Source organism: Rattus norvegicus, chromosome 9 (assembly GCF_036323735.1).
Source record: "Rattus norvegicus strain BN/NHsdMcwi chromosome 9, GRCr8, whole genome shotgun sequence".
Taxonomy (NCBI): Eukaryota; Metazoa; Chordata; class Mammalia; order Rodentia; family Muridae; genus Rattus; species Rattus norvegicus.
This window is the reverse complement of record NC_086027.1, coordinates 113,320,987-113,344,155: the sequence shown is the minus strand read 5'-3', so window position 1 is coordinate 113,344,155 and position 23,169 is coordinate 113,320,987. Positions and strand designations below refer to the sequence as shown.

The window sequence follows — 23,169 nt, the reverse complement described above, 5'->3', positions numbered from 1 at the left end:
TGTGTGCGTGTGTGTGTGTGTGTGTGCTAGCTTTTATGTACTTGTGCATAGATTATGTGGTATTTCCTTCCTCTTCCCAGTGGCCTGTTCACTTTCCTGAACCTCATAGGTGGGTTTCCTTGCAAGCCCAGCTATTTCCTCACTCCGATGTTGTGTCATACACATTACATTCGGTGCCTCCTCTTCTCGCCCACAATATCTCTTACCTTCCCCTCTCAGAACTTGTCCACTCTTGCTTTTTCTGTCTTAAGATTGACACACAACAGTAGGCACACAAACAGATGTACACAGGCACACTAAAGCATACACACACACACACACACACACACACACACACACACATTTCTGTTCCTGAGACTGGCTTATTGCACTTAGCATCTTGATCTCCATGTCGACACACATCCTGCTTATCTCAATTTCCTTCACATGTAATGATGTGACAGTGTTGCTGATTTCTCATCCCCTCCCACATGTTTGTGCTCATCCTGTCGCTTCCCTTCTGAGCCATAGTGAACAGGGCAACCATGAGCCTGGATGTCTGAGGATCCCTGCCTTACATTGACGGATCAGGCAGCAGTCCCCTTTTCCTTGTTCTGAGGAACTTTCATGCTGGCATCCAGGGTCATTTCCCGGTCTCACTTTCCAACATCAGTGTGTGAGCATCCATGATTCTCCCTGTCCTGACCGTCATTTGTTGGCCTTTGTTTCCTTGTTACCAGTCATGGTGGAGGGGGGACCTGTCACCTCAAACACCTTTAATTCCCTTCCCCGGATGGTGAGGATGCTGAGCACTTGTTGAAGTGTCTACCTTCGTGGGTCTTCTTTTGAGGGCCTTCTCTTCAGTTCACTACCCCAAGTATTGACTAGATGATTTGTTTTTTGTTGCGTAGGGCAATGGGGCTTGCTACCAGACAGAAGACATGGAAAGGTTGAAGTCGGTTCAAAATAAAAAAAGAAAAGAAAAAAGAACCCCTCCCCCTGGGATTCTCATAATTGCGAATACTAGGCATTAGTTCTAAATCAGACCAAGTGTACCGGTCTCAGAACAAGTGAACATGACATTCCACTAGAAGGACCATGTCACGTAGGGACAACACCTGAGGCCCTCCCCCATACAAATGAAGCATCCTAACATCCGAGATTGAGCCAAACAGAAGCATCTACCCCTGGATCCCAGTCCATTCCTGGAATGTGGAGGAGGCCTCTGTCCACAAGGGAAAAAGTGCATGAGCTATTTCACCAAGAATCATCCGAGTGCATCCGTCTTATTGAGCTGTAATACACTTGGGAATGGTTTTCCCTGAGGAAGCCTTCCTTGCTGGATCTTGTCCCGGCCCAGCGTTCTGGGGAGGCTTCCCTGCAGCTACTTGGCTTGACACTGAGGATGCCATTGGCTGTAATTGCACTCCACATCCTGCCACTCCCTTAATGGCTCTGGCTCTGGTCCTAGGGACATAGTGAAGGGTGTAAAATGCTCACTGGGCAAGCACTGTTGAGTGAGGGATCAATATCTTGGGCCCATGTCATATTTGACATATTTTCTCTGAAGCGGGGCCCAAGTGTGGACTTGTGGACAGCTATTAGGTGAATCTTAAGTGCTTCTCAGTGTGTGAACAGTGGGGTGCAGTTTTAGGGTGACTCTAAGTTCCTTTCTCAGCTCTCTGCTGCTCTTCAACACCGTGGAGGAAGTGACTGACCAGGAAATAGTGAACAAGAAGAGCTGAAGGAGGGCCTGGCTTAGATGACCACAGAGTATCGTCCTTGATAAGACTGCTGAAGTGAAAGGTTTGATTTGGCTTCTAAGAGCAAGAAATCTGAGGTTAAAATATTTTCCGGAATTGTCAGAAGACCAGGCCTAGGCATCTGATGTTCTCCTTTCCCCGGTCCAGCATACAGATAGGAGGAGAATAGATTCTTGTATGTCCTGTCTATGTTGATCCATTAGAACTAGAGTTTCAAGAGGTTGTTAGGCACACTGTAGGTGCTGGGACTCCAACCTGGGGCCTCTGCATGAGCAGCCAGTGCACATAACCACTGCCCTGTGTGTCACCACACCCATATGATCTTACTGAGGATAAACACAAATGCCAGATTAACTGGTGGGTTATCTTCTGCCACATTGATTAAATATGTCCCTACAGCATGGACCAAGTTTGCTTTGGTGGATATAAATAGTAGACCCTGGTTTTCTCCTGGGATTGGTCAGTAGGTGGCCCCTGACAACTGCCACTTCATTTCCTTGGGATTGTGTTCTGTGGGCTTTATGACAGAGCTGGGCTCCCGCTTCTTACCATGCTGCCTGGTGAAGATTGACTCTGTGATGTTACCCCAGCTCCAAGGATGTCTCTGTGCAGTGGTATGATCTGTCCTTGGGTCAGTTGCCATTCACTATGCACAGTGATGTGCAAGGCCCTTGCTAGGGGCTGGATCCCAGGATCACTGGTGTGGTGGACAAGCTGTGACCAAGGAGCTGACACTCGGGCAGGGTCCAGGGCACTCGGGAAGACAAAGGTGATGAGGTAAGTCCACATCAAAACAGGTAAAAAGGGTAATGAAACTGGGAGTGTCATCCTCGTAGAGGTTGTTGGGAAACTCAGTCCCTGTGAAAAGAGCTCTGCCATGAGGACAGTCATGAGACAGACAGTCATCATAAATGACTGGACCTGAGGAGGGGCTGTGATAGTGTGAATTTTATGGAAACCCTGTGGGACATTTATTGTAATTCATTGCTTGGTGAAATGGTGTTCTCCACTCAGATCTCAGGCCCTGGGAGTGTTGGGTATAACAACATGCCAAAGAGCTGACATGTACACTCCTCTTTTACAGGTGATGGGAAAGTCAGAAGATGAGGAGGCCATCTTGATAGGAGGACAATGTTGGAATCCCAGAAAAAAGAAGCCATGTTCCTGCCTGGGGCTCCATCATTCTTCACATATATATGCATGTTGAGTTTCTAAGCAGGTAATGGCTGCAGATAAATTTCACCATGAGGTCTCCTGGACCTGGGGTGTCCCTCAGTCCTTTAGCCCGCTCCCTCTCCTGGCAGACAGTCAGTCCTTGCACATATCCTGTCCCTCTCCAGGATTTTCCTTAACTATGAAAATAAGACACTGAGTAGTACAGGTGGGAGGAGTTATCTTAATCCTCCGTGTTCTGACCTTCTGTCACTATCTCTCTTCAGGTGCCTCCAGTTATGATTCTGACCTTAAGTAAACAGTGAAGGGTCACGAGGCTTTTCTGACAGGAACAACACAGGACGGAGCCAAAATCCTGATTCTGTGCACCGAAGTCCTTCCCTGTTTGTGGTTGCTGAGGACGGTCTGAAGAGAAAGACGGGACCTGCTGTGTCAGTGAATGCCCAACCTCTGGAACTCTGTGAGTTGGAACTGTAGTTGCTGCTAATGCTGCTGCCTCTGAGGCAAAAATCTAGTTCAGCTCGTGAGAGAATGAGCTTTCCATCCCCTAAACTGAACTTTCTGTCTCAGAGCAGACGGTGTGTACACTTGAAAGGAAAGACCAGGTAAGGAACATGGTGAGGTCCCAGGTGGCTCTCACCGTGTGCTTCATCTCAACCCACGAACCCAAGTTCCTTCAGTCCCATCTCAATATTACTCATAGTTCTAAGATGAATAGCGTCCAGGAGGGCTGATAGGACTGAGGGATCCCTGGGTGGTATGTCCCCTGCACAGACTCTTCAGGATCTCCTGTGAGGGCCTGTCCCTCTTCATTCATTACCCATCCTGTGGTGTGAATCCCTGAACACGCTGACACTCACTGCTCAGTGTGCACACCTGCCCACCACTTCCAGGAAGTTCTCCCGCTGTTGGATTCTGGGTTCCAGCCTCCTTTTCTATAGAACGTGTTTAGTGTAGTCAAAAAGGAACCTGACTAAAACAGTGTTTTGAGTAGCTAGACTTCCATGATGCCTAGAGGCAGCATGAGGTGGGGTCCCTGGGAACACTTAGCTTTGTCTCTCTCAGTAAGCTACACTTTGTGACAGGCATCAGCTGATCACAGGGAAGAAAGACACTTACTGTGCTCCCATCTTCAGTGGGCAAGTCTTCTCTGAATGGCATTTCCCTAGTATCAGCATGGTTCTCCAGGAACAGGGCAATATCCTATGATGTTCTACCATCCATGCACTCTCTCTGCTGTCATCTGTGTCTGCACACTTAAGTCCTGTGACTCTCTTTGTGAGGAGCTCATCCTCTGGTCTGTTCACACTTCTTCTCTGCAGAATCTCAGTAGTGTCAGGTCAGGAAGCTATGGTCTGGATCATGACCAAGGTACTGGGGACTCTGTCCTTCTCATCCCATGGTATCCCATCCCCTCATGTCTTCCTTGCAGATCCTGGTGCTTTCCCACAAGATGCTGCTGGATATGGCCCCGTGGCAGGCCAAGAGCCTCTGTCTGCCAGACAGGAGACACCGTCACTGAGTCCAGCAAGCTCACGTGCATCATCACAAGCAGATGTCGGATGGAGGTCTGGGAAACACAGTGTGGACACGTGTGATGTAGGTCCTCCATTTCAGTGCCTAGACCTAGAATTCCTCTGCACGTTGGGGCTTGGAAAATGGCCACGTGCAGAGGGGCTGGCAGTTCAGGTCAGTGGTTATTCCTCAAATGTGAGACCTCTGGGTATCCAACTGTTATCGAGTGCCTTCTCTTCCCTTGCCTTCCCCCACGCTTCAGCAAGGACGCTGCACACTCGTTTCTCTCAGTGCAGTGGTGGAAAGAGAGAAGAAGGGGAGTAGCACAGGCTTGCCTCTCAATATGATTGGTGTTTCAGGGAAGGTCATTAGTGGAGGTGCTCAGGGTCCCTGGAAACTCCTCTGTGCTGTCATCTGACATGGCACACACTGACAGAGTTCCCTCTGACGCTTGAGAGAACTCCCTGAAGGCAATTTTTACATTACGACTGGAGATGAGACATTCAGAGGGGGTGAGGCAGTGTGCCCCTGGTCCCACTGAGCATGAGTTGGGAGCCAGAGGTTGATAACTTTGACTGACTAAGGGAAACACCAGATATCTCTATGTTGCCCTGGGCTGTTTGAGAGTCAGTGCGATTATCTGAAATAAACCCTCTTCAGTTGCATTTCTATCACAGTGACGTGACACTTCCAAGTTATACTGCATGACCATGTGAAGCCAAGGCTCGTGTGCAAAGGGACTACCCATGTCATAGCCACAGTCTAGAGCAGAGGGAAAGAAAGGCCTGCATGAGGCTTGCTTGCTTGTGCTCATCTAGAGCTCTCTGCTGTCATGCAGTCTGGGACACGAGCCTAGGGATTGGCACTACCCAAAGTGTTGTGGCTTCCATTGTCAGTTAAGGTAATCAAAGAGGTCCTCTACAGACATGCTCACAGGGGACTTCATCTAGAGGACTCCTCTGTGAAGACTCTCCCTCCAGGTCACCTCTCCTGCACTGCTTGAGAGTCTGATTAAAGACCATGAATTGATCCAGTGGCCACCACAGCTCCCAACATTGAAAACTCTCAGACTCATGACTAGACGCTTCAGCTTCTCACTTTGCCTGGGCTCAAGGCTGACGCCTTGTAGTGTGTTCTCTCTGCCAGCTCAGTTTCTCCCCACGTTATACCTGACACTGTTTTCACTCAGCCATCAGCTCATAACTGCGATGTCTCTACTGTGTCCTCGAGTAATGCTTCCCAGACATAGATGAAGATTCCTCAGCAGACTTCTCTGCCTTCATTTGATCCTTTTTTTTTCTGTTTCCTTTGCCAGGTCCTTTTCCAGGTATGGAACCCCTCCCTCCAAGACGACTGGTCAGCCTCTCATGCCATTTTCCTTGTGCTTCCCTGTTCTTCTTGTGTAGGTCCAATTCCATGCTACTAGGTATGAGGCTTCCAGACATTACCCTAATTTTCACAGATGGTATGGCTCTGAGAGCCTGTAATCTTGAAAGGGTTTTATATTATTTACATATGTCCTCACTCACTTCACTACTCACTCTCTGTTGATCCTCCCTGTCTGTCTGTCTGTCTGTCTGTCTGTCTGTCTGATACTCCTGCTTTCTGTCTGTCTCTGCATCTGTTTCTGAATCTTTCCTTTTCTTTTTCTCTCTGCCTTGCATGATTATTTTCTGGGTAGCCTATAGAGGTCAGAGAATAACTCTCTTGAAGCATTTCCCAAACTTGGAGAAATATCCAGGAAATGAACTCTATTGACTATTCTAGGAAAAGCTTTTGTACACGAAGAACCTGCAGGGTCTTAGGCAGTCCCAGTACATCCAGGAAAAGTACCTGACTGGTCTGAGAAGTGGGGAGCCTCTGCCTTGGTACACACATGTGCTGTTCTCCTTCCTTGGATGCCAGTCAGGACAACTGGATTTATCTGGCCTGCAGACTTGCCTTGATTGTTGACTTGGGGATCCTCAACCTCTCAGCTTAGCTCTCTAGTATTAAGTCTTATTGAATCTTAGCATCCTACTTCATTTGCCTACATTCATTTTGCCAGGACTTTCTGTGGCTATGGCAGTATGTCTGTAACACTTTAGGATGGGCAAGCCCACATCAGGGTACTCAGAACCCTTACACAAGATGCTCTTATTTACCTGTGAGAAGTCCAAGCCAGGAACCCTAATCTAGACTCAGTTTTGAGAGTGAACTTAAAGCTCAGTGTGTGACCTGCCCCAGTTTCTGAGTTTCTGAGTCTGAGAGCTCCCAGCTCCACAGTGAAACCTTCTTGATTATTTCAGGGTTGGAACTTTTCCCATTCTTTCCTTGGCAGCGTCAACAAACTACTTCTGTAGGAGCTGGGAGTCCAGAAAGGAAGGGGCTAGGGTTCTTCCATGACCTTGACCCATGTTGGGTCTTCTCCCTTCTATCTCCACCTTCCACACTAAATATGCCACACTGTCCAGTGTCCTGCATTCCGTGAGGAGGTTGCAGCAAATGTCAAATGAGTGAGGATCAAGCTCTGACTTCTATCAGAGTCTGAGCTAGACCATGGATGCACTCAGAAACACTTCCCTTCTCAGTGGGACCTTCATCTGCTGTAATAACCAACAACTTGTTCAAGGAGCAATGTGCCTCTGACTGAAGAAAACTCTCAGGTAGACTGAGAGTCCACAAAAGAAAATGGGTCTGAGGTCTCCCACTTAACACTGCAATTCTATCTTCTAGGGATCACTGACAAATCTGCATGGTCCTACCTCCCAGAAGATGAGCCATGACTCCAGAAGTTAGCATGATTCCTGACATGAGGCACTCAGAGGTTCACCACAAATCTGAAAGCCAAGATTCAGATCACCTTAAGTAAGGTCGTTCCTTACTCTCTCTTAGAGACTGAACTGAAAGTCACCGTGGACCTCATCTTTTAGATGCTGGTAAGATGATTACCTTAGTTAACTTAGCGTTTTATGCCAAGTAACTGGGATTCCAAACATCTATGAGAGGAGAGGGCACAAGGGGAGTTCAGTCCTGCAGCTGACACCACGCATGGCTGATGTCCTGGGGTTGTGTTCTCAGGGGGCAGCACGGGGAAACTTCTACATCATGTAAAAGGAAACTCTCCCAAGCAGCCTCAGGTCTGCACCTAGAGCAGAGGCTTTGATGGCACCACATCCTAAAGCTAGTGAGGTTGGAAACATGGCTGCGTATGACTAGTCCTACCACTCTTGCTGCAGCTGTTGTCAGGGACGTCCCCATACCTCTTCATCCAATGCCTCCTGGTCTGACTTAGATACTCTTGCTGGAATCACAACCCAATGCATCTAAATTGTCCATATATGGAAGGACGGGCTATTTATTGTGTTCTGGTAAATGTACTCATGTCTGTCCATCACTGAGATAAATAATACACTGTGACCTTGTGAGAAAGGGGACACCAGGCTGAGGCAGGTCTCTCCTGAGGTTGACTGCCCTGACCACACAGAAACCCATCAAAACTCACCGGAAAGGGCCACATTTGAAGCCCTGGTTGACAGGCCCCAGACCCAGGAACTCTCCTTCCTCCTGGCTTTCTTTGTAAAACACTTCAGACACACTCATTTCAGTCATTCTCACAGTGATCACCTTGGCACACAGTCTGGATATCATCTACTACTTATACTTCTCCCTTTGTGTGACATGGGGAGATGTTGGCCATGTCCAGTGTCTTGACAGCTGTACAGTGAGCCCACTTCACCCCACAGCCCGGCCTGTCACAGCAGGCTTTGCTGTGAGCCATGCAGGACTCTTCTTCCTTGTGTGTGCTTTCCCTATAAAGTAGACCTAGGGAATGTTATCTGAGGATGTCCCTCCACCTTGTAAGTCTTCCCAGCTCCCCCACCGTGTCTTTGGCATTTTGAGGTGAGCAAAGGCATCAATTCCACCCATTGCACACAGCAGCTAACTCACACCCCATTCTTTCCTGACCTGGTCCAGATCTCCCCTCCAAACTACTCAGAGGACGTTATCCATCTGTGATCCATCTGAGGCCCAGATGATGAACTGACACTGGTAGGGAAAGCAGAGGTGAAAGGTCCTCTCTTGAGCATGCTCAGAGAGTTTTAGCTGTTCAGACCCACATAGAGGAAGACCATAACTGCAAACTGGCCTTTGTGGACACCATATCCTCTAGGGACATGAAGCAATGATATTTCGATTCCTCTAATGTGGCAGTGGCCCATAATCTCATAACAGAATGTTAAGTCTTTTTAAATCTTAGGGGACATGTGGTCTTCTTCTCCCACAGATATGAGCTAGGTTTAGTACTGGGAGATGAGTATATTCAAACGGAAAAGTAGACTATTTCTTTTGTCGCAACAGGGAGCCATGGATCACCTCTCTGATTCTTTCTGCTGCCTGGAGATTTCAGGCTGTTCTGAGTTTAACACAGGCATCCCCTGAGCTACAGACCAGTGGGGTCTCTGATGCAGAGGGGCCTCCATTTCCCGTACATTCTGCCCACATGCCAACCCTGCTCTCTGGCTTCTTAGGAGGCTTATGGTGTTCATTATGCCACTGTCTCTGGAGAACTCAGTGTGGCTGGTTATTAGCACTTCCTGCAGTGGATGCCACCTGGAAAGCCATGTGCTTTTATTATTTTCCTTGCATGCTTTTCATATTCTGTTTGGTATGTGTGAACATTCATGAAGATCAACTTAGAACTCTATAGACAAGATGTATTCAAAAAATTGTCAGTGCTGTTGTCCTGAGCTATTATGCCCCTGAGGTCCTGCTCCACCCCCGACAGGTTATCTCCTCACCAAGATTTGCTGTCTTTCTAGTATTTGTTCAGTTGCGTCTGGCCCATGTTTCCTGGGAATATCTCCTCCTGGTTTCCAGCAATGACCCAGCTGCTTTGAGCTGGCAGACTGTCTCAGTTTCTGAGGTGGTTGCTGAGTAGAACATCTCACTTGTCTTATCTGATGTGCAGTTTCCAGTATAAAACAGCTTGCAAGAAGGAGTTGAAAAGACCACTTGCAAAGTTGTATTTATGGGCTCAATTGTCAAGGAAACTCTTGAACATGAGACAGAAGTGAGTCAAGAGAAAAACTGTAAGCTGCAAAATCCTATCAAATTCCCAGTGATGTGTTCAAATGTGTGATGCTCAAGAGTTTGCTTATATTTTGGACACCTCATTTGGGGCTGAAGATCCTAAATAGACATTTTCAAAAGGCTATGCTTGAGCCCAGCCCTACAGAGTTCAAAGATGTTGAACACAAAACCAGCCAGGACAATTGATTCCTTGTCAATTTGACACACAAATGTATCACCATTAAGCCTGAACCCTTACTTTCCTATTCATCCCCAAGATCTAAATAACTTTAGAAGTCCCACAGTCTTTACAAATTCTTACATATTAAAATTTCAATCCATTTAAAATATCCATTCTCTTTTAAAATTCAAAGTCTTTTTTTCAAAGTCTCTTAACTGTGGACTCCTCTAAAATACTTTCATCCTTCAAGAGGGAAAATTATCAGGGCACAGTCACAATCAAAAGCAAAATCAAACTCTAACCATCCAATGCCTGGGATCCACTCATGATCTTCTGGGCTTCTCCAAGGGCTTGGATCACTTCTTCAGCTCTGAACTTTATAGCACACACATTATCTCCTAGGCTCCAGCTGCCTTGTACTTCACTGCTGCTGCTGTTCTTGGTGGTCATCTCATGGTACTGGCCATGGAAGGATGTTATTTATTGACTTGCTTCCACTGCCTTTCTCAGCCTGCTTTCTTATAGAACCCAGGACCACCAGCCCAGGGATGGCACCACCCACAATGGGATGGGCCCTCTCCCCTTGATCAGTAGTTGAGAAAATGCCTTACAGCTGGATCTCATGGAGGCATTTCCTTAACTGAGGTTCTTTTCTCTGTGATAACTCCAGTTTGTATCAAGTTGACACACAAAACCAGTCAGTACAAAGAGTCAGGAATATCTGGAGAAATCTCCAGAAGCAGTCCAGAGGCTGAAGCAGTTCTCTAGGAGGTGTCCTGATATTCTCTGGAAAAGTGACTTAAGGGCAAATCATTTCACAGGATCACGAGGGAGAATGAACTAAAAACTCCATTCTCTTGCCTGTAAGGAGTGAACTCAGTGGTTTCACAAGACTCCCTGAGATGAAGAGTCGTGACAGGAGCCTGAAGACGAGTACCAAGACACCTCAGTGCTCCTCACAAGGTGAGTATCTTCATGCCAAGTATAATCTGGAGGACTCCACCTCTCCTGGGACTTCACATCTAACTTGGTCCTTTAATGCACACTGGAAGCAAGACTCTGGACCAGAACAAAGAATTACAGGCTCATATGAGAGAGGGCTAAGAGCTCCTCATGCCTTGGATCTTTCTGCCTTTCTTCCTTCAGATCACAAAACCAGAAGCCTGTGAATGTGGCTTTGACAAAACCCCCATGTAGAGAGACTCCTATGTACTCTGTAGAAGCATCTCCTGCCAATGTAAAGCTGCTGTGCTATTGGCTGAGGCAGGAGATAGAAGGGAAGACCAGCAGCAGAAGGAGAGAATCCTGGGAAAGAGTCAAGAGCAGGAGTGTGACCCTGAAATCTGAGGAAGTCGGACTCATGCAACTGAGGCAGGTACCCAAACTGTGGCAGACATTTATCAGAATAAACCAGTTATAAAAGTTATAAGCTAGTCTGTGAACAGTCGATGCATATGGATGGGCATTGTCTCATAAGTTAAGTCTAGGAGTCTAAGAGCTGAAGGAGTTTGCAACCCCAAAGAACAACAATATCAACCAACCAGACACCCCAGAGCTCTGAGGGACTAAACCACCAACCAAAGTGTACACATGGAGCAACCCATGGCTCCAACCGCATACGTAGCAGAGGATGGCATTGTGTGGTGTCAATGGGAGGAGAGGCCCTTGGTCCTGTGAAGGCTTGATGCCCCAGTGTAGGGGAATGCCAGGGTGGAGAGGCAGGAGGGAGTGTGTGTGTGAGTGGGGAAGCACCCTCATAGAAGCAGGGGGAGGGAGGATAGGATAGGGGGTTTCCATAGGGGTAACCAGGAAAGGGGAGAATATTTGAAATATAAATAAGAAAATATCCAATAAAAGGAAAGAGAAGAAAAGAAATAAACAACCTGATGAGAAAATAAGGGCTCTTCTACTGATCCCTCAGGGCAGCTCCCTCCCGGGGCTCTAATTGGAGGCTCATGAACTAATTCAGTTGAAGGGTGCAGAGCTGATCAAAGGTCTCTCTCAGCTGTCAGAACCCAGCATGCGCCTGTGGGAGGAGCCTGCAATGGCCCCTAGACAAAAACAGAGCAGTAGCATTCTGAGAGCCTGATCTACCTTCCCAGAGTGGGCAGCAGATACAGGGCAAAGAGCAGCTCCAGCCCCCTAACTGCCAAGGGCAGCCTGCTGGACCAAGCAGAGGTGGAAGCCAGCGGCCATAGACATGCGCTGGCCTCAGGAGCCTGCAGAGCTGTGGCGGAAGCCCCAACAAACTCAAGGGGAATGTATTCAACATGAAAGCAGTAAAAGAGGAAAGAACCTGGGTATATAAATTGTAGAAAGAAATGTGTTTGTAACTAATATAATCAGTTCTCCAAAGGGAGGAGAGAGAGAGAGAGAGAGAGAGAGAGAGAGAGAGAGAGAGAGCGCAAAAGCAAAGCAAATATTTTTGCATTAAGAAATGGAGAAAAAGGGGTTGGGGATTTAGCTCAGTGGTAGAGCACTTGCCTAGGAAGTGCAAGGCCCTGGGTTCGGTTCCCAGCTCCGAAAAAAAAACCAAAAAAAAAAAAAAAAAAGAAGAAATGGAGAAAAATACAATGATCAATGGCATTTGGACCCCATATAATTTTGTTTCAACTGTAAACAAAAAATGACAATATGTTCAGTAATGATTGCAGTTTTCTATATCACCATTAAGTAGGTGCAGAATAAAGCAGACCTCGATAAGACAGAAACAGGAGCAATGCTAGGTTAGAGGCCATAGAACAGAGGTGAAAGGATTCTTAAAATCAGAATAAAGTCGTGAAAGACTCTGATCCGGAACCTAGAATGAGAGCAGAAACTATTTCCAGTGAAGAAAATTACACAAAGGCTTGAGGGAGAAAACTGGCAGCCCACAGAGGCTCAATATTCTCAGTTAAGAATCCAGATTCTGCTTAATAATGACATATTAAAGCAGCATCCTATAATAGGTTATGTGTTTCTTTTTGTAGAGTTTGAAATTTTAAAACATGCACCTATGTCGATACATCATATACTGCATACATATTCAGACTTCTAAGAAGCTTCAGCCTTGAATTCCGAAAGGGATGGTTTTGAAATTGCTCATTTCTTCGAGAGGGTGGCTATCTTGGAAATGCCTTTGTAGCCTGGAGCTAATGATGCTTTAACATCTGTTCCCATTATAATTCACATTTCCCATTATAGCATTAAAAATGTCATATGTTACCCACTTACAGGTCAAGCAAATATGGAGAGCCCTCACAGGACATTAAAGAAAATGCTCGGGCTGGAGAGATGGCTCAGCCGTTAAAGGCTAGGCTCACAACCAAAATATAAGAAAATGCTCATAGAACAAAAGGGGGATCTTGGATCCCACCAAGACAGTTTAAATCAAGCTTTATTGACTTGAATTTTTAAAATGCCAATGAGACAGATAATGCAGCTGCTAAAAAGCATGAGATCTTAGACAGGCCTGCCGATTTAGACGAGCACGAATACATGATAACCTCAGAAGAGAAGCCAGCCCAGCTGCTGCAGAGGGGAAGAGAAGAGGATCTTGTTTCAACAGGAAAAGAAAAACTGTGGACTCCTTCAAAATTAATAAAAACCAGAGTTGACTGGGAGAGACCTCCTGAAGACCCTCACTACAGACAAGAAAGAAATCATGAAGACCAACGAAACAGGTAATTTGTTTTTCTGGTCCCTCTACATGGGAACTGCACTCAGACTGACTGACACAAGTAAGTCTCCAGCCAAGACTTCAGGTAAACATTGCCAATAAATCTTGGTGGCCACAGAATCCTCAGGATGGATCCATGCCATCCTTTGAAATAGTATGGCTGAAAATTCCTATTCAGCTTTGGTTATACAGTCGAAGATAACTTAGGAAAGCCTTAGCAGCTCAAACAGACGCCATCAAATCCTCTTTAGCTGATTAATCACCCTCATATTCCATCATGCACAGGCAACTCAGATATACTGTAGACAGTCTTCAAAAGCCTCAGACGACTCCAGAATGTGGCATTTAAAGAGGTTTTATTCATAAAAGGCTCTTAAAGTGAGATAGGTCTGTTCTTGACAGCACCCCGACACTACTTCAAAGAAGTTATGAGCATTGAAGAGCCTCTACATTAGTTTGCTTCAGATGTGATAAGCTAGGCACTAGGCAAGAAACTGTGCTTGCCTAAACTGCAGTCAGAATGCTGTGTAGGCTGGGGACAAATAAGACGCAGGGGAGCCATGGCCAAGCTCTGCCAAGACAAATAAGGAGTCCTTAACAATTCCTGCTTCACAGAAAAGTCTGTCAGATATTCTGGGCTGGAAGGCTCAAGAGGGATGCTGCAAAGACTCCTGGACACTTTTTGGTGACGGTCTGGGCAGTCAGCTGTCCCTGTCATTGCTATAGATTTGGAGATGTGTGGCCTGTACCTGTAGCATACACAGGCCATTTCACTCCTACTCAGGTCTCTGAGACGAAGGAGTCACAGTCTCACATTTAAGCTTAAATTACTTAGTATTTGAGAATTTGTTTTAAGGTCTAAGGAGATAGTCTTAGGTTTATAAATGCCTGTTTTGACAGAAGATGATTGATGTATAGAAACTCAAACTCAATCCCAAGACAGTTCTGATTGTAGTTTTTTCCTAATGTGGCCCAACACAGATAGAATGGACACTGTGAATGTAATTCTTATCTCCTGTTTTTCATAGTTGTTCCCTGGACTGTAGTTTACTAATGTTAGAGATGGCATTTAGTTGGACTATAGGGAGAGGCATATATAAAGAGAATATCTTTGCTACTGTGTGCAAGCATCACCTGTCCTTAAAAAGCTGATGGCCAATTAAGAAAGGCAGGACACAGGAGGTAGGACATGAGGCAGGGAGAGATGGGACTCTGAGAGGCAGTGGAGACCTGCACATTTATAAACCTAAGACTATCTCCTTAGACCTTAAACTCTGAGGAAGAGAGAAACACGAATCTGAGGGGCGAGAGCCATCTGTGTGGCAGACATAGACTAGAATATAACTAACAAGCTAGTTGGACAATGGGCCACAGCTTATGGCTTAGGCATTTCTTTGTGAATAATTAATTCTCAGAGTCCTGTTCTGGGAACAAAGATGCTAGGTAGAAAAGCTCTCAGTTACACATGGTGATGACTTAGCCTCTCTCTGCAGAACACTTGTCCAAAATGTACCTCATCCTTAAAAGTCCAGCTATGAGGGCCACTGAAGCACTCTGCTGCCTGTAACTGCTAAACAAGTAAATATCTGCCTGTTTGATCTGCTGAAGCAGAAGCTCACAGAGGGTAGTCACATTTTCATGAGATCGGAAAGGTCCCTGTGGCCCAGAGTGGAAACAGCCATAGTGGGTTACAGCCTTCTCTGCTCGCTGCATTTCTCCCTATGACCTCACAAAGAGCCACTGTGACGGAAGAATGAGAGCCCTCTGCACAAGACTGTGGACCTGCTAGTTGTATTTGTCCATACAAAGCAGGGAGCTGGTTTTAGTAACCTGTGGGACTCCTTAACAGCTGTCAAGTTTGTTGGTTGTCGGGTTTTGTACATCACAACCTGTGTGCACTAGAGCACAGAGAACACTTAGCCTCATGGCCAGCAACTCCAAAAAGAAGACTATGGAAAGTCAGTACAAAGTGCTTTTCACACTCGGCAAGGGTTCATTTGGCACCGTAAAACTGGCCTTGCACCTAAAAACCGAGGCACTAGTTGCCATCAAAACAGTAGAGCTCAACAAGAAGACCATCAGGGGGATCCTGGCAGAAATAGCGACACTGGAGACACTGCACCATCCAAAAATCGTCAGCCTCTTCCAGATTCTGGTGACGTCAAGGCACATAAACTTCATAACAGAGTACGTTCCAGGAGCAAACCTGTTTGAAATAATAAAGGAGGAGGGGCCGCTGCAGGAGGAAGAGGCAAAGGTAACATTCGGACAGATAGTGTCAGCCGTCAAGCACTGCCACAGCCTCGACATTGCCCACCGAGACATAAAACCCCAGAACATCCTCAGGGATCAGGGGGGTAATGTAAAACTCATCGACTTTGGCCTGGCCACCAAGTGTAGATCTGGCACATTACTGAAACAGCGGTGTGGGACCAAGGGCTTTTATGCCCCAGAACTCATACAAGGGGAGCCATATGATGCCAAGAAGACCGATGTGTGGAGTTTGGGTGTGCTCCTCTATTTCATCATCATCGGGTACTACCCCTTCAGAGGAAGCACAATGAATGAGATAGAGAAAAAAATTTCCACTGGGACCTATGACATTCCATCTCATGTCTCTGGGCAACTTGAAAATCTAATCCATCAGATCCTCACGCTTTCCCCAGAGATGAGGCCATCCATTGAAGATATTGAGAGACATCCATGGGTCGAAAAATGTGAACTAAAGGTCCCAACTGTGATGGATCCAGACTACAACATCATAGACATGCTGTGTGGCATGGGGTTTAAAACCAATGAGATCTTGGAATCCCTTCAAAGAAAGAAATACGATGAACCAATGGGGGCATATTTGATTCTAAAATACCAGGTAAACAAAGGGATTGAGCTTGGATCTCCCACTTCAGCCAAGCCTGTGGATCCGTGCCCTGCTCCACCCCCATCGCCAGCACATCCCACCATCTCTGGTCTTCCCCTAAAGAGAAGGGCCAGTGAGCCCAACTTTAGCCTCTTCCACATCAGGCCCTCAGGAAAGCATGGGTCTGTTGCCTTGGCACTGTCAGGATACAAGGTGGCCAGAAGTGTCTCCATGCCTCCCATTTCTCCAGATTGTACCAACAAGAAGAACAGTGCTTCTATCCGTGCCCTTTATTCTGGACCTGTGGCTGACCCACGTATCTGCAGCAGCATATTGGAGGATAGATTGTCTGTGCCATCTGACCAAGACTCTGACATAGAAACATCTCAGAATATTGGATGCGTCAAGAGATTGGGCAAGAGCATCAGGGCGTGTCTGTCAGGGCTCTGTTGCCCCCAGGGCTCTGAAGGAAAAGAACCCAGCATACATCCTCCAAGAAAGTGGCTCCCCTGAAAGAGGCAGGAGGCCAAAACAAATGAAGGGTTAGCAGGCATCAGAGGCGCAATCTCTGCTTTGTGTTGTGTGTTCTCTGTCTTTATTCGTGTCTTCTTGTTGGAAAAATCAGAAAGGTGTACATTTCTAGGGTCTCCTGGGATGGTCAGATGCATTTCTACTCCAGCTGGATTAAACCCTGATCCTGGGCTCACCACCTCAAGAGGAAATCCGGCTGGACCATGCCTAGGTGCTATCTGATGCAGCTACACTAGCAGTAATCAGCAAGAGCTGTGGGTACTGCCAAGGTGAAAGGGGATATGTGGAGCTGTTGTCCATGGGGAATATATTCTGATAGAGACTCTGCTTGGGGACCCAGAGCCTGGCAGAGTGACCATGGTCAAACACAAAGGGGCCACCTCAGTGTCTCCCTACAATTCCATTGGACAGGCAGAGTAAACCAAGTCCTGTGAAGTCTGATACTGCTGCTTGGATACCAAGTTCCTGTGCATCCTGCTGCCCTTCAGAGAGGAGATGGCTGCAGAGTCATGAGAATCTCCACAGTGGCATTCAGAGCCTGGGCATACCACACCATGCTGGTCTTTCCAACCACCTCCTCACCAGTGCAGGGACCTTCACGGCCACCAGGCTCAGGAAAACAAAACCTCCCACGGATTCCTTTGGGACACCGACCCCTGGCCTTCTCAGCTATCCTTTCTTTCCATCAGTTGATCGAGCTACCAACAAGGAGAAGTGCGCTCCCTGTGAGCAGAGCACACAAGGAGCAGAGATGGGGAAGCATCTCTACACAGCTCTGCTCTTCAAAGCTTAACTAAGCCTTCAGTGCATGTGCTGTCTTGGGCAGCTCCTGTGCAGGCCACAGGACATTCTGACTGAGAACAAGGCAGCTTCCTACGCCTGTGCAGACCTCGGATGAACCTTCATGGCCTCTCACACTAGACAAGCTCCCTTAGGTCTCACTCGGAAGCTTGCTGTCTTCCTGAGAGACCACCCTGGGAAGCTTGGGACATTGTATGCAGCTGACAGCAGGAGACTTGGGACTTTGAAAGTGAGCTTGAGGTGTGAGAGCTCCAGCTGCCTCCGGGATGTGATGCAGGATAGCATTCCCAAGTGTTGCAGCTTAGGAAAGTCCAGGCTTCTGTCTACCATGACAGCGTGCTGAGTCTCTGTGCTGGGCGGTCCAGGGAACACAAAGTCAAAGGTCAGCCGCCATGCAGTTCAGTCAGCCTGTGTGAGCTGCTTTCCTGTGGGAAGGGTTGGGGCAGGCACACAGCACATCTGTCTCTCTGAGCCCAAGAAAGCTGCAAACCTTGTGAGTGAACCTCGAAGGCTTCAGTGACTGAGAAACAAGAACTTTCTGACCATCTTTCTGACACTCAGTCTTCCACATCTGAAGAGCCTGGAGGAGGGTCTCCTCTTATGTGTCAGAGGGTAGCCTTGTGACCAATGTCACTGGGTTTCCTTGGGATGTTGTTCCCAGGCCGTGGGCTGTTCGGCACATCAGGGCTTGGTGTCCGAGCCATCTGGCTTGCTCTTTGCTTTCTGGGCTGGGCCTGCCCATGTGCTCCGTCTACAGTCACCTGTGCCCACGTCATTGCTGGAGTTGTCTTCTCTCACAGGCCCCACTTCACTCTACTTAAATGCTCGAGACTTCCAGTGTGAAAGCGGGGTCTGAGATCCAATCCCGTGTTCGAGGCTGACTCTGTCAGGCTGTGATCAGTGCTCCCGTCAGAAGACATTCACGAAACCTGTGCTGTGTGCAAAGCCCTCACTACTTGCTGGATCCCAGGATCTTTAGGCCTGAAGACCTACCTGTCGCCAGCAGCAGACATACTGGCAGAGTCCAGGAAAAACAGGAAGACAAAAATGGTGGTGTAGGGCCACATGAAAACATCTAACAAGGTAAGGGACAGAGAGAATGCATGGTAGTCCAGGGAGCAAGGAGACACTTCTGTGAAGGCCACAGCCGGTCAGAGCCTGGGAGGGAAGAATGGAATGGACAGAGGTCCATGGGAGAAGCCATGTGACATGCTGCCAGCCTGAATCCCTGGACATGATGGTGTCTTTCTGTGACAGTGCAGTGTTTGTGGTCACCCAAGGGGAAGCTGTTTGTACGTCTACTTCAGGTGAAACATCCAGAAACTCGTAATACTGCTCAGGCTCTGGCGTTCTTGATGTCCACACGAGGAAAATACCCAAAGGGTTCTTGCCCTGTGCCTGAGGATCAGAAAACACAGTTCTGAGAGGGGTCAGAACTGTGGGAAAGAACAGGGCCAACTAGAAACGGGGATCATAGTGGCATCCCAGAATCTAGAGGCTCTGATCCAGCTGTGGGGCTCCACCCTCTCTCACTTATACCTGTAGGTGTGCCAAAGCCAGTGGTGATTCTAGTTAAAACGTGTCACCAGGCAGCCCCCCTGGACCGGTGTTGTTCCTTAGCACTAATGTGTGTTTCCCTTCCAACTCACACTTGGTAATGTTGGGTGAACACCTTCAGTGTCTCAGGTATTTCATTCTGCTCTAACAATAAACCTCCAAAGGGGCCTGGGTGTACTGATCGGGGTCTTTCTTCCCTCTCATCTGCTCGCCCTGGTCTCCCTAGCGTTCTCCAGGCAAGATTTTTTTTATTACACTGAGGTAAGTCAGTAATAGTAACTTAAGGAATTAGAGGCAGAAACAACAATAGAGTCCATGAAGGCTGCTTGTCACCTGCTTCTTCACCAGGATTTCCTTGGCATGTTCCCTACTCCCACGAGGGCTGTCACTCAAACTGGCCTACACACTCACAGCCAGTCACTAATCATGAAACGTATGACAGACACACTCAAACCTGATAAGGGCATATTCTCAACAAGACATTTTCATCCCCAATGACTTTAAGTTGACCAAATTGACAGGAAATTATCCAACCGAGATGGGTGGGGAGAGGCAATCCCTTTCTGGCCTGCCAGACACATCAGGGGGTGAGCTGTACTCACTCAAGGAACAGTACATGGCCTGACCTTGTGCCCTGTCACATTTTCACTCAGTCCTCTATCAGGTGTCTCAGCCACTTACCGCCCCATCGATTCTGTTCTCCATTGGTTTCATTTCTGGGATTCATGACTGCTGTCCTCATCTGCAGAGGATGGTCATGGATTCCCTATGGAACCTGAGTTTGCACAGGACATAGAGGGTCCGGACTCTCCCTATCCCAGGGTCAGCATGAGACGAAGCCCAATGGCACATGTGACCCCTTTCCCTCCCCGCCCTAAAGGACGTGCTGTTCCATTAGCTTCCTGACACACAACTTGCTGACGTCCAGTAGTCGATGGCCTTGGCTATTCTCGATGGCCACTGCATGTCTCAAGGGCAGGCTTTAGTCATTCAGGACAAGGCAATGGCCCATCAGTTCTCCCGTCTCTGCATTTCCCCAGTGTCCTTCCCTCCTGAGCGCTTTGGCTCTTACCAGAGTTGTAATCTACACGGGGGTATCTCATGCAGTAGGAAGTTCTCAGCAAAGGTGGGCTTGCCCTTGTCCATGGTACCTGGGGTTCCCTCACCTTGCATCTAAGGCCTTCCCTCCTCTGCTTCTCCTCTGCAGATGACGCCTCCGTCCTACAGGAGCTGGTGCATGTGGGGTCAGGAAGGACATAGCTCTCTGACGATGAGGGCAGGTGGTCATTACTGCAGAGGATCACATCTCAATACCAACGCTGAACTGGAAACACAGAGTAAAACCCTCCTCCCTGAGCAAGGTATGCAGGAATATGTGAGGCTGTTGTTCACAGGAACAAATGTCCAGGTGGAATATAATGTGATTGTGTGGTGCCCGGCAGAGGGACAACGGTCAACGCTCTAATGGGCCACCTCAGCGTCTCCCTGGGGTTGAGAAGAACACCCAGTGCTGAGCTCCATCAGTGTATCAGTGTGGAGCGTCACCCTCTGGAGAAGTGGGAGAGACTGGACTCCCACCACAGTGGACTGCATTCTGGCCAGTAAGACAGCAACCAACCCAGTAAGGCAGTGTGTGGACAATGAGACAGAATTCTCTACATGGACTCCAGTCACAAGAGCAGGGCCTCTTTGTCAGCTGCCAAAAGCATTTGGTAATCAGGGAACAAAACCTGAGCAGATGCCCTCAATGCCTCTACGCCGAGACCAAATGTCATCCATCCTCATAGGACACTTAAGCAGTGTTCTTTCCTCCTCTTCCCCCATTGGTTCTATCTCCTATCAAGGTGAAGACATTTCCTTCCCGTGGTCAGACCTGAGTCTTTCTCCAGACGTCAGGTAACACAATTGAAAAGAGGATCTGGACCTCTCTGTGCTCGCATGTCTGTATGGACATGCAGGACTGCACAGGCTCTGGAAGACTTTTTTGCCAGCTGCAGGATCAGCTGAGGACCTGCGCTCTCCACATCTACTTCTGAAAAGCTTGTACGACGTGTCCTCTGTCAAGGCCATTCTGTGACTGACAGTGAAGTAGTGATACCCTGGTCTCCATATGAACATACCAAGTCTGCCCCAACAGGGTGCTACTGTCAGTACTGGGACACTGAGGACAGAAGGACTATGACAGTAGGGCGCTGGATGCAATGATGATGGTGGCACCTTGTAATGCCGACAAAAGAAGCTCAGGCCACAAAGGAGGTGGACTTCACCTGTGAGACCTGAGTGACTCCTGGATCAGAGTCAACACCAACACCCAGGAATCCAGGAGCTTTGCATGGTGGATGCTTCGGTCCACAGTGGGAGAGTGTGAAGTCTGGGGTGCACTCAGTCTGTGTAGCTGCACAGGGAACAAACTAGGCTTATCTCCCTGGACTTCAGGGTCCCAATGAGAAAAATAGGAAGCATAGGCTTCTTCATTTGGGAAGGGGAGCCCCAGATGATGCCTATATCCTGATCATTTGTAGGTCTCACGAATTCTGAGGGAACCTCTAAGGCTTGAATTACTGTGAAACATGCTGCTGTGTGCCCCAGAATCCTGCCTGAGAGCAGCATTCACACCCAAATGGCCAGAACCCAAGAGTAAAGGTGAAGGAGGGGACAGGTGTTCTGGTGACCTCTAGCAACACCAGGATCCCTGAGGCTCACCACCTCCTAAAGCACACGTAACCCATATCAGTGCAGGTCACACCAGGGCAGCCGTCGCTGCTCCAGAGATACTGCTGACAGGAAAGGAAGGAGGCCTCCTCTTCCCTGTTGCGCTTATCTTCAGAAGAATCTTGAACACTTACATCCCTGCAGATTTCTTAACCTGGCCTGACCGCTATGCTAATCTAAGGTTCCATATTCTCCCTGTCTGTGACTAAAGAGAAGACCACAGACATCTGCAACTCTGATCCTACCCAACTGAGACTCCAGTGCTCAAGGCAAGAGTGGACAGAGACTTCTCAGTCATACCCAAGAAAATGTCCAAAATCAAGCTCTGGGGGAGGTAAGAGTGGGAGATGCTGCAGTGCTGTGGACAGAGTCTAGAGTCTAGGGAATGAAGTCTGTCCTCATTAGGGCCAGGAGACAAAGGAGGAATGGGGGAGCAAACACAGATGACATTGGTGTCCTGATGTAAAGCCCAAGATCAAGGGGGGGCTACTGAGAATCCTGAGCCCTGTGAGAGTGACCCAGGACATGAACAGTGGGTGGACATGGTCCCCAACACTTCCGGCTGCAGTGTTGTTACCATGACCTATAGAAGCACATGTCCCAGTGGACTATCCTCTGACAAGGCTACTCTGCCCTTCAAGCTCATGGGATGACTGCCCTGACTCCATCCAGGAGACCTGGCCTTAGAAGTTACTACTATCACGGAGGTGATGGTAAGGCCAGGAGGACCATGACAGTGGGAGGCTGCATGTGAAAATGAAGGGTGGCCCAGCATTACCTGGAAGCTACATGGTTTAACCCCTGAGTCCCTCTTCAGACCTTCATTCTATGCTGGTGTCCTCCTAGTCGCAACTCTGTCACCAGAAGACAGCAATGTCTTCCCAGAATCCCTCAGCCTTGCTTCTCAGTCTTGAGACTTGAAGAGCCTAGAGGAGGCCTCTACAGATTAGTCAGTGGGTGGCCCCTGATGTCTGCCATTTCATTTCCTTGGGATTGTGTTCTGTATGTGCACTGTCTGATACAGCTTGGCTCTCAGTACTTACCATGCTGCCTGTTCATCATGCCCTGGACTGTGCCTGCCCCTGTTCCCCTGTAGCATCATGGAAGCCATCGCTCCCTTCAGAGGCCTGACTTCATTCTTACCGGCAAGGATTTAGGGTGAAGATTGGCTCTGAGAGGTGACCCCAGCTTCCATCCTGTCTCTATACATTCATGTGATCTGTCCTTTAGTCAGTTGCCATTCACTATGCACAGTGATGTGCAAGGCCCTCGCTAGGGGCTGGATCCCAGGATCACTATTGTGGTGGACAAGCTGTGCCCAAGGAGCTGACACTCGGGCAGGGTCCAAGGCACTCGGGAAGACAAAGGTGGTGAGGTAAGTCCAGCAGGT

At 48.0% G+C, this 23,169-nt stretch overlaps 2 protein-coding genes across 18 annotated transcripts in view; both read left to right on the top strand.

Annotated features, from left to right (window-relative positions):
- Positions 1-23,169, top strand: part of Smokwl4 (sperm motility kinase W like 4) — a 97,779-nt gene that overhangs the window by 62,238 nt on the left and 12,372 nt on the right. For all 9 annotated transcript variants that reach the window (XM_063267551.1, XM_063267549.1, XM_063267550.1 and 6 more), the window contains one exon: positions 20,275-23,154. The gene's annotated coding sequence lies outside the window, so the exon portion shown is untranslated. The remainder of the gene's footprint in view (positions 1-20,274; positions 23,155-23,169) is intronic.
- Positions 1-23,169, top strand: part of Smokwl6 (sperm motility kinase W like 6) — a 46,570-nt gene that overhangs the window by 11,029 nt on the left and 12,372 nt on the right. For 2 of the 9 annotated variants that reach the window (XM_063268187.1, XM_063268183.1), the window contains 10 exons: positions 1,658-2,519; positions 2,827-2,961; positions 3,182-3,375; positions 4,348-5,856; positions 7,146-7,348; positions 10,485-10,626; positions 10,810-11,038; positions 12,879-13,325; positions 14,815-18,593; positions 20,275-23,154. In XM_063268187.1, coding sequence (XP_063124257.1) covers positions 15,246-16,691 — 1,446 coding nt within the window. In that variant the 5' untranslated portion in view covers positions 1,658-2,519; positions 2,827-2,961; positions 3,182-3,375; ... (4 more) ...; positions 12,879-13,325; positions 14,815-15,245 and the 3' untranslated portion in view covers positions 16,692-18,593; positions 20,275-23,154. Of the gene's footprint in view, positions 1-1,657; positions 2,962-3,181; positions 3,521-4,347; positions 5,857-7,145; positions 7,349-10,484; positions 10,627-10,809; positions 11,039-12,878; positions 18,594-20,274; positions 23,155-23,169 lie in introns of all 9 variants that reach the window. The other 7 variants (XM_063268181.1, XM_063268186.1, XM_063268188.1 and 4 more) reach the window with 7 other exon arrangements.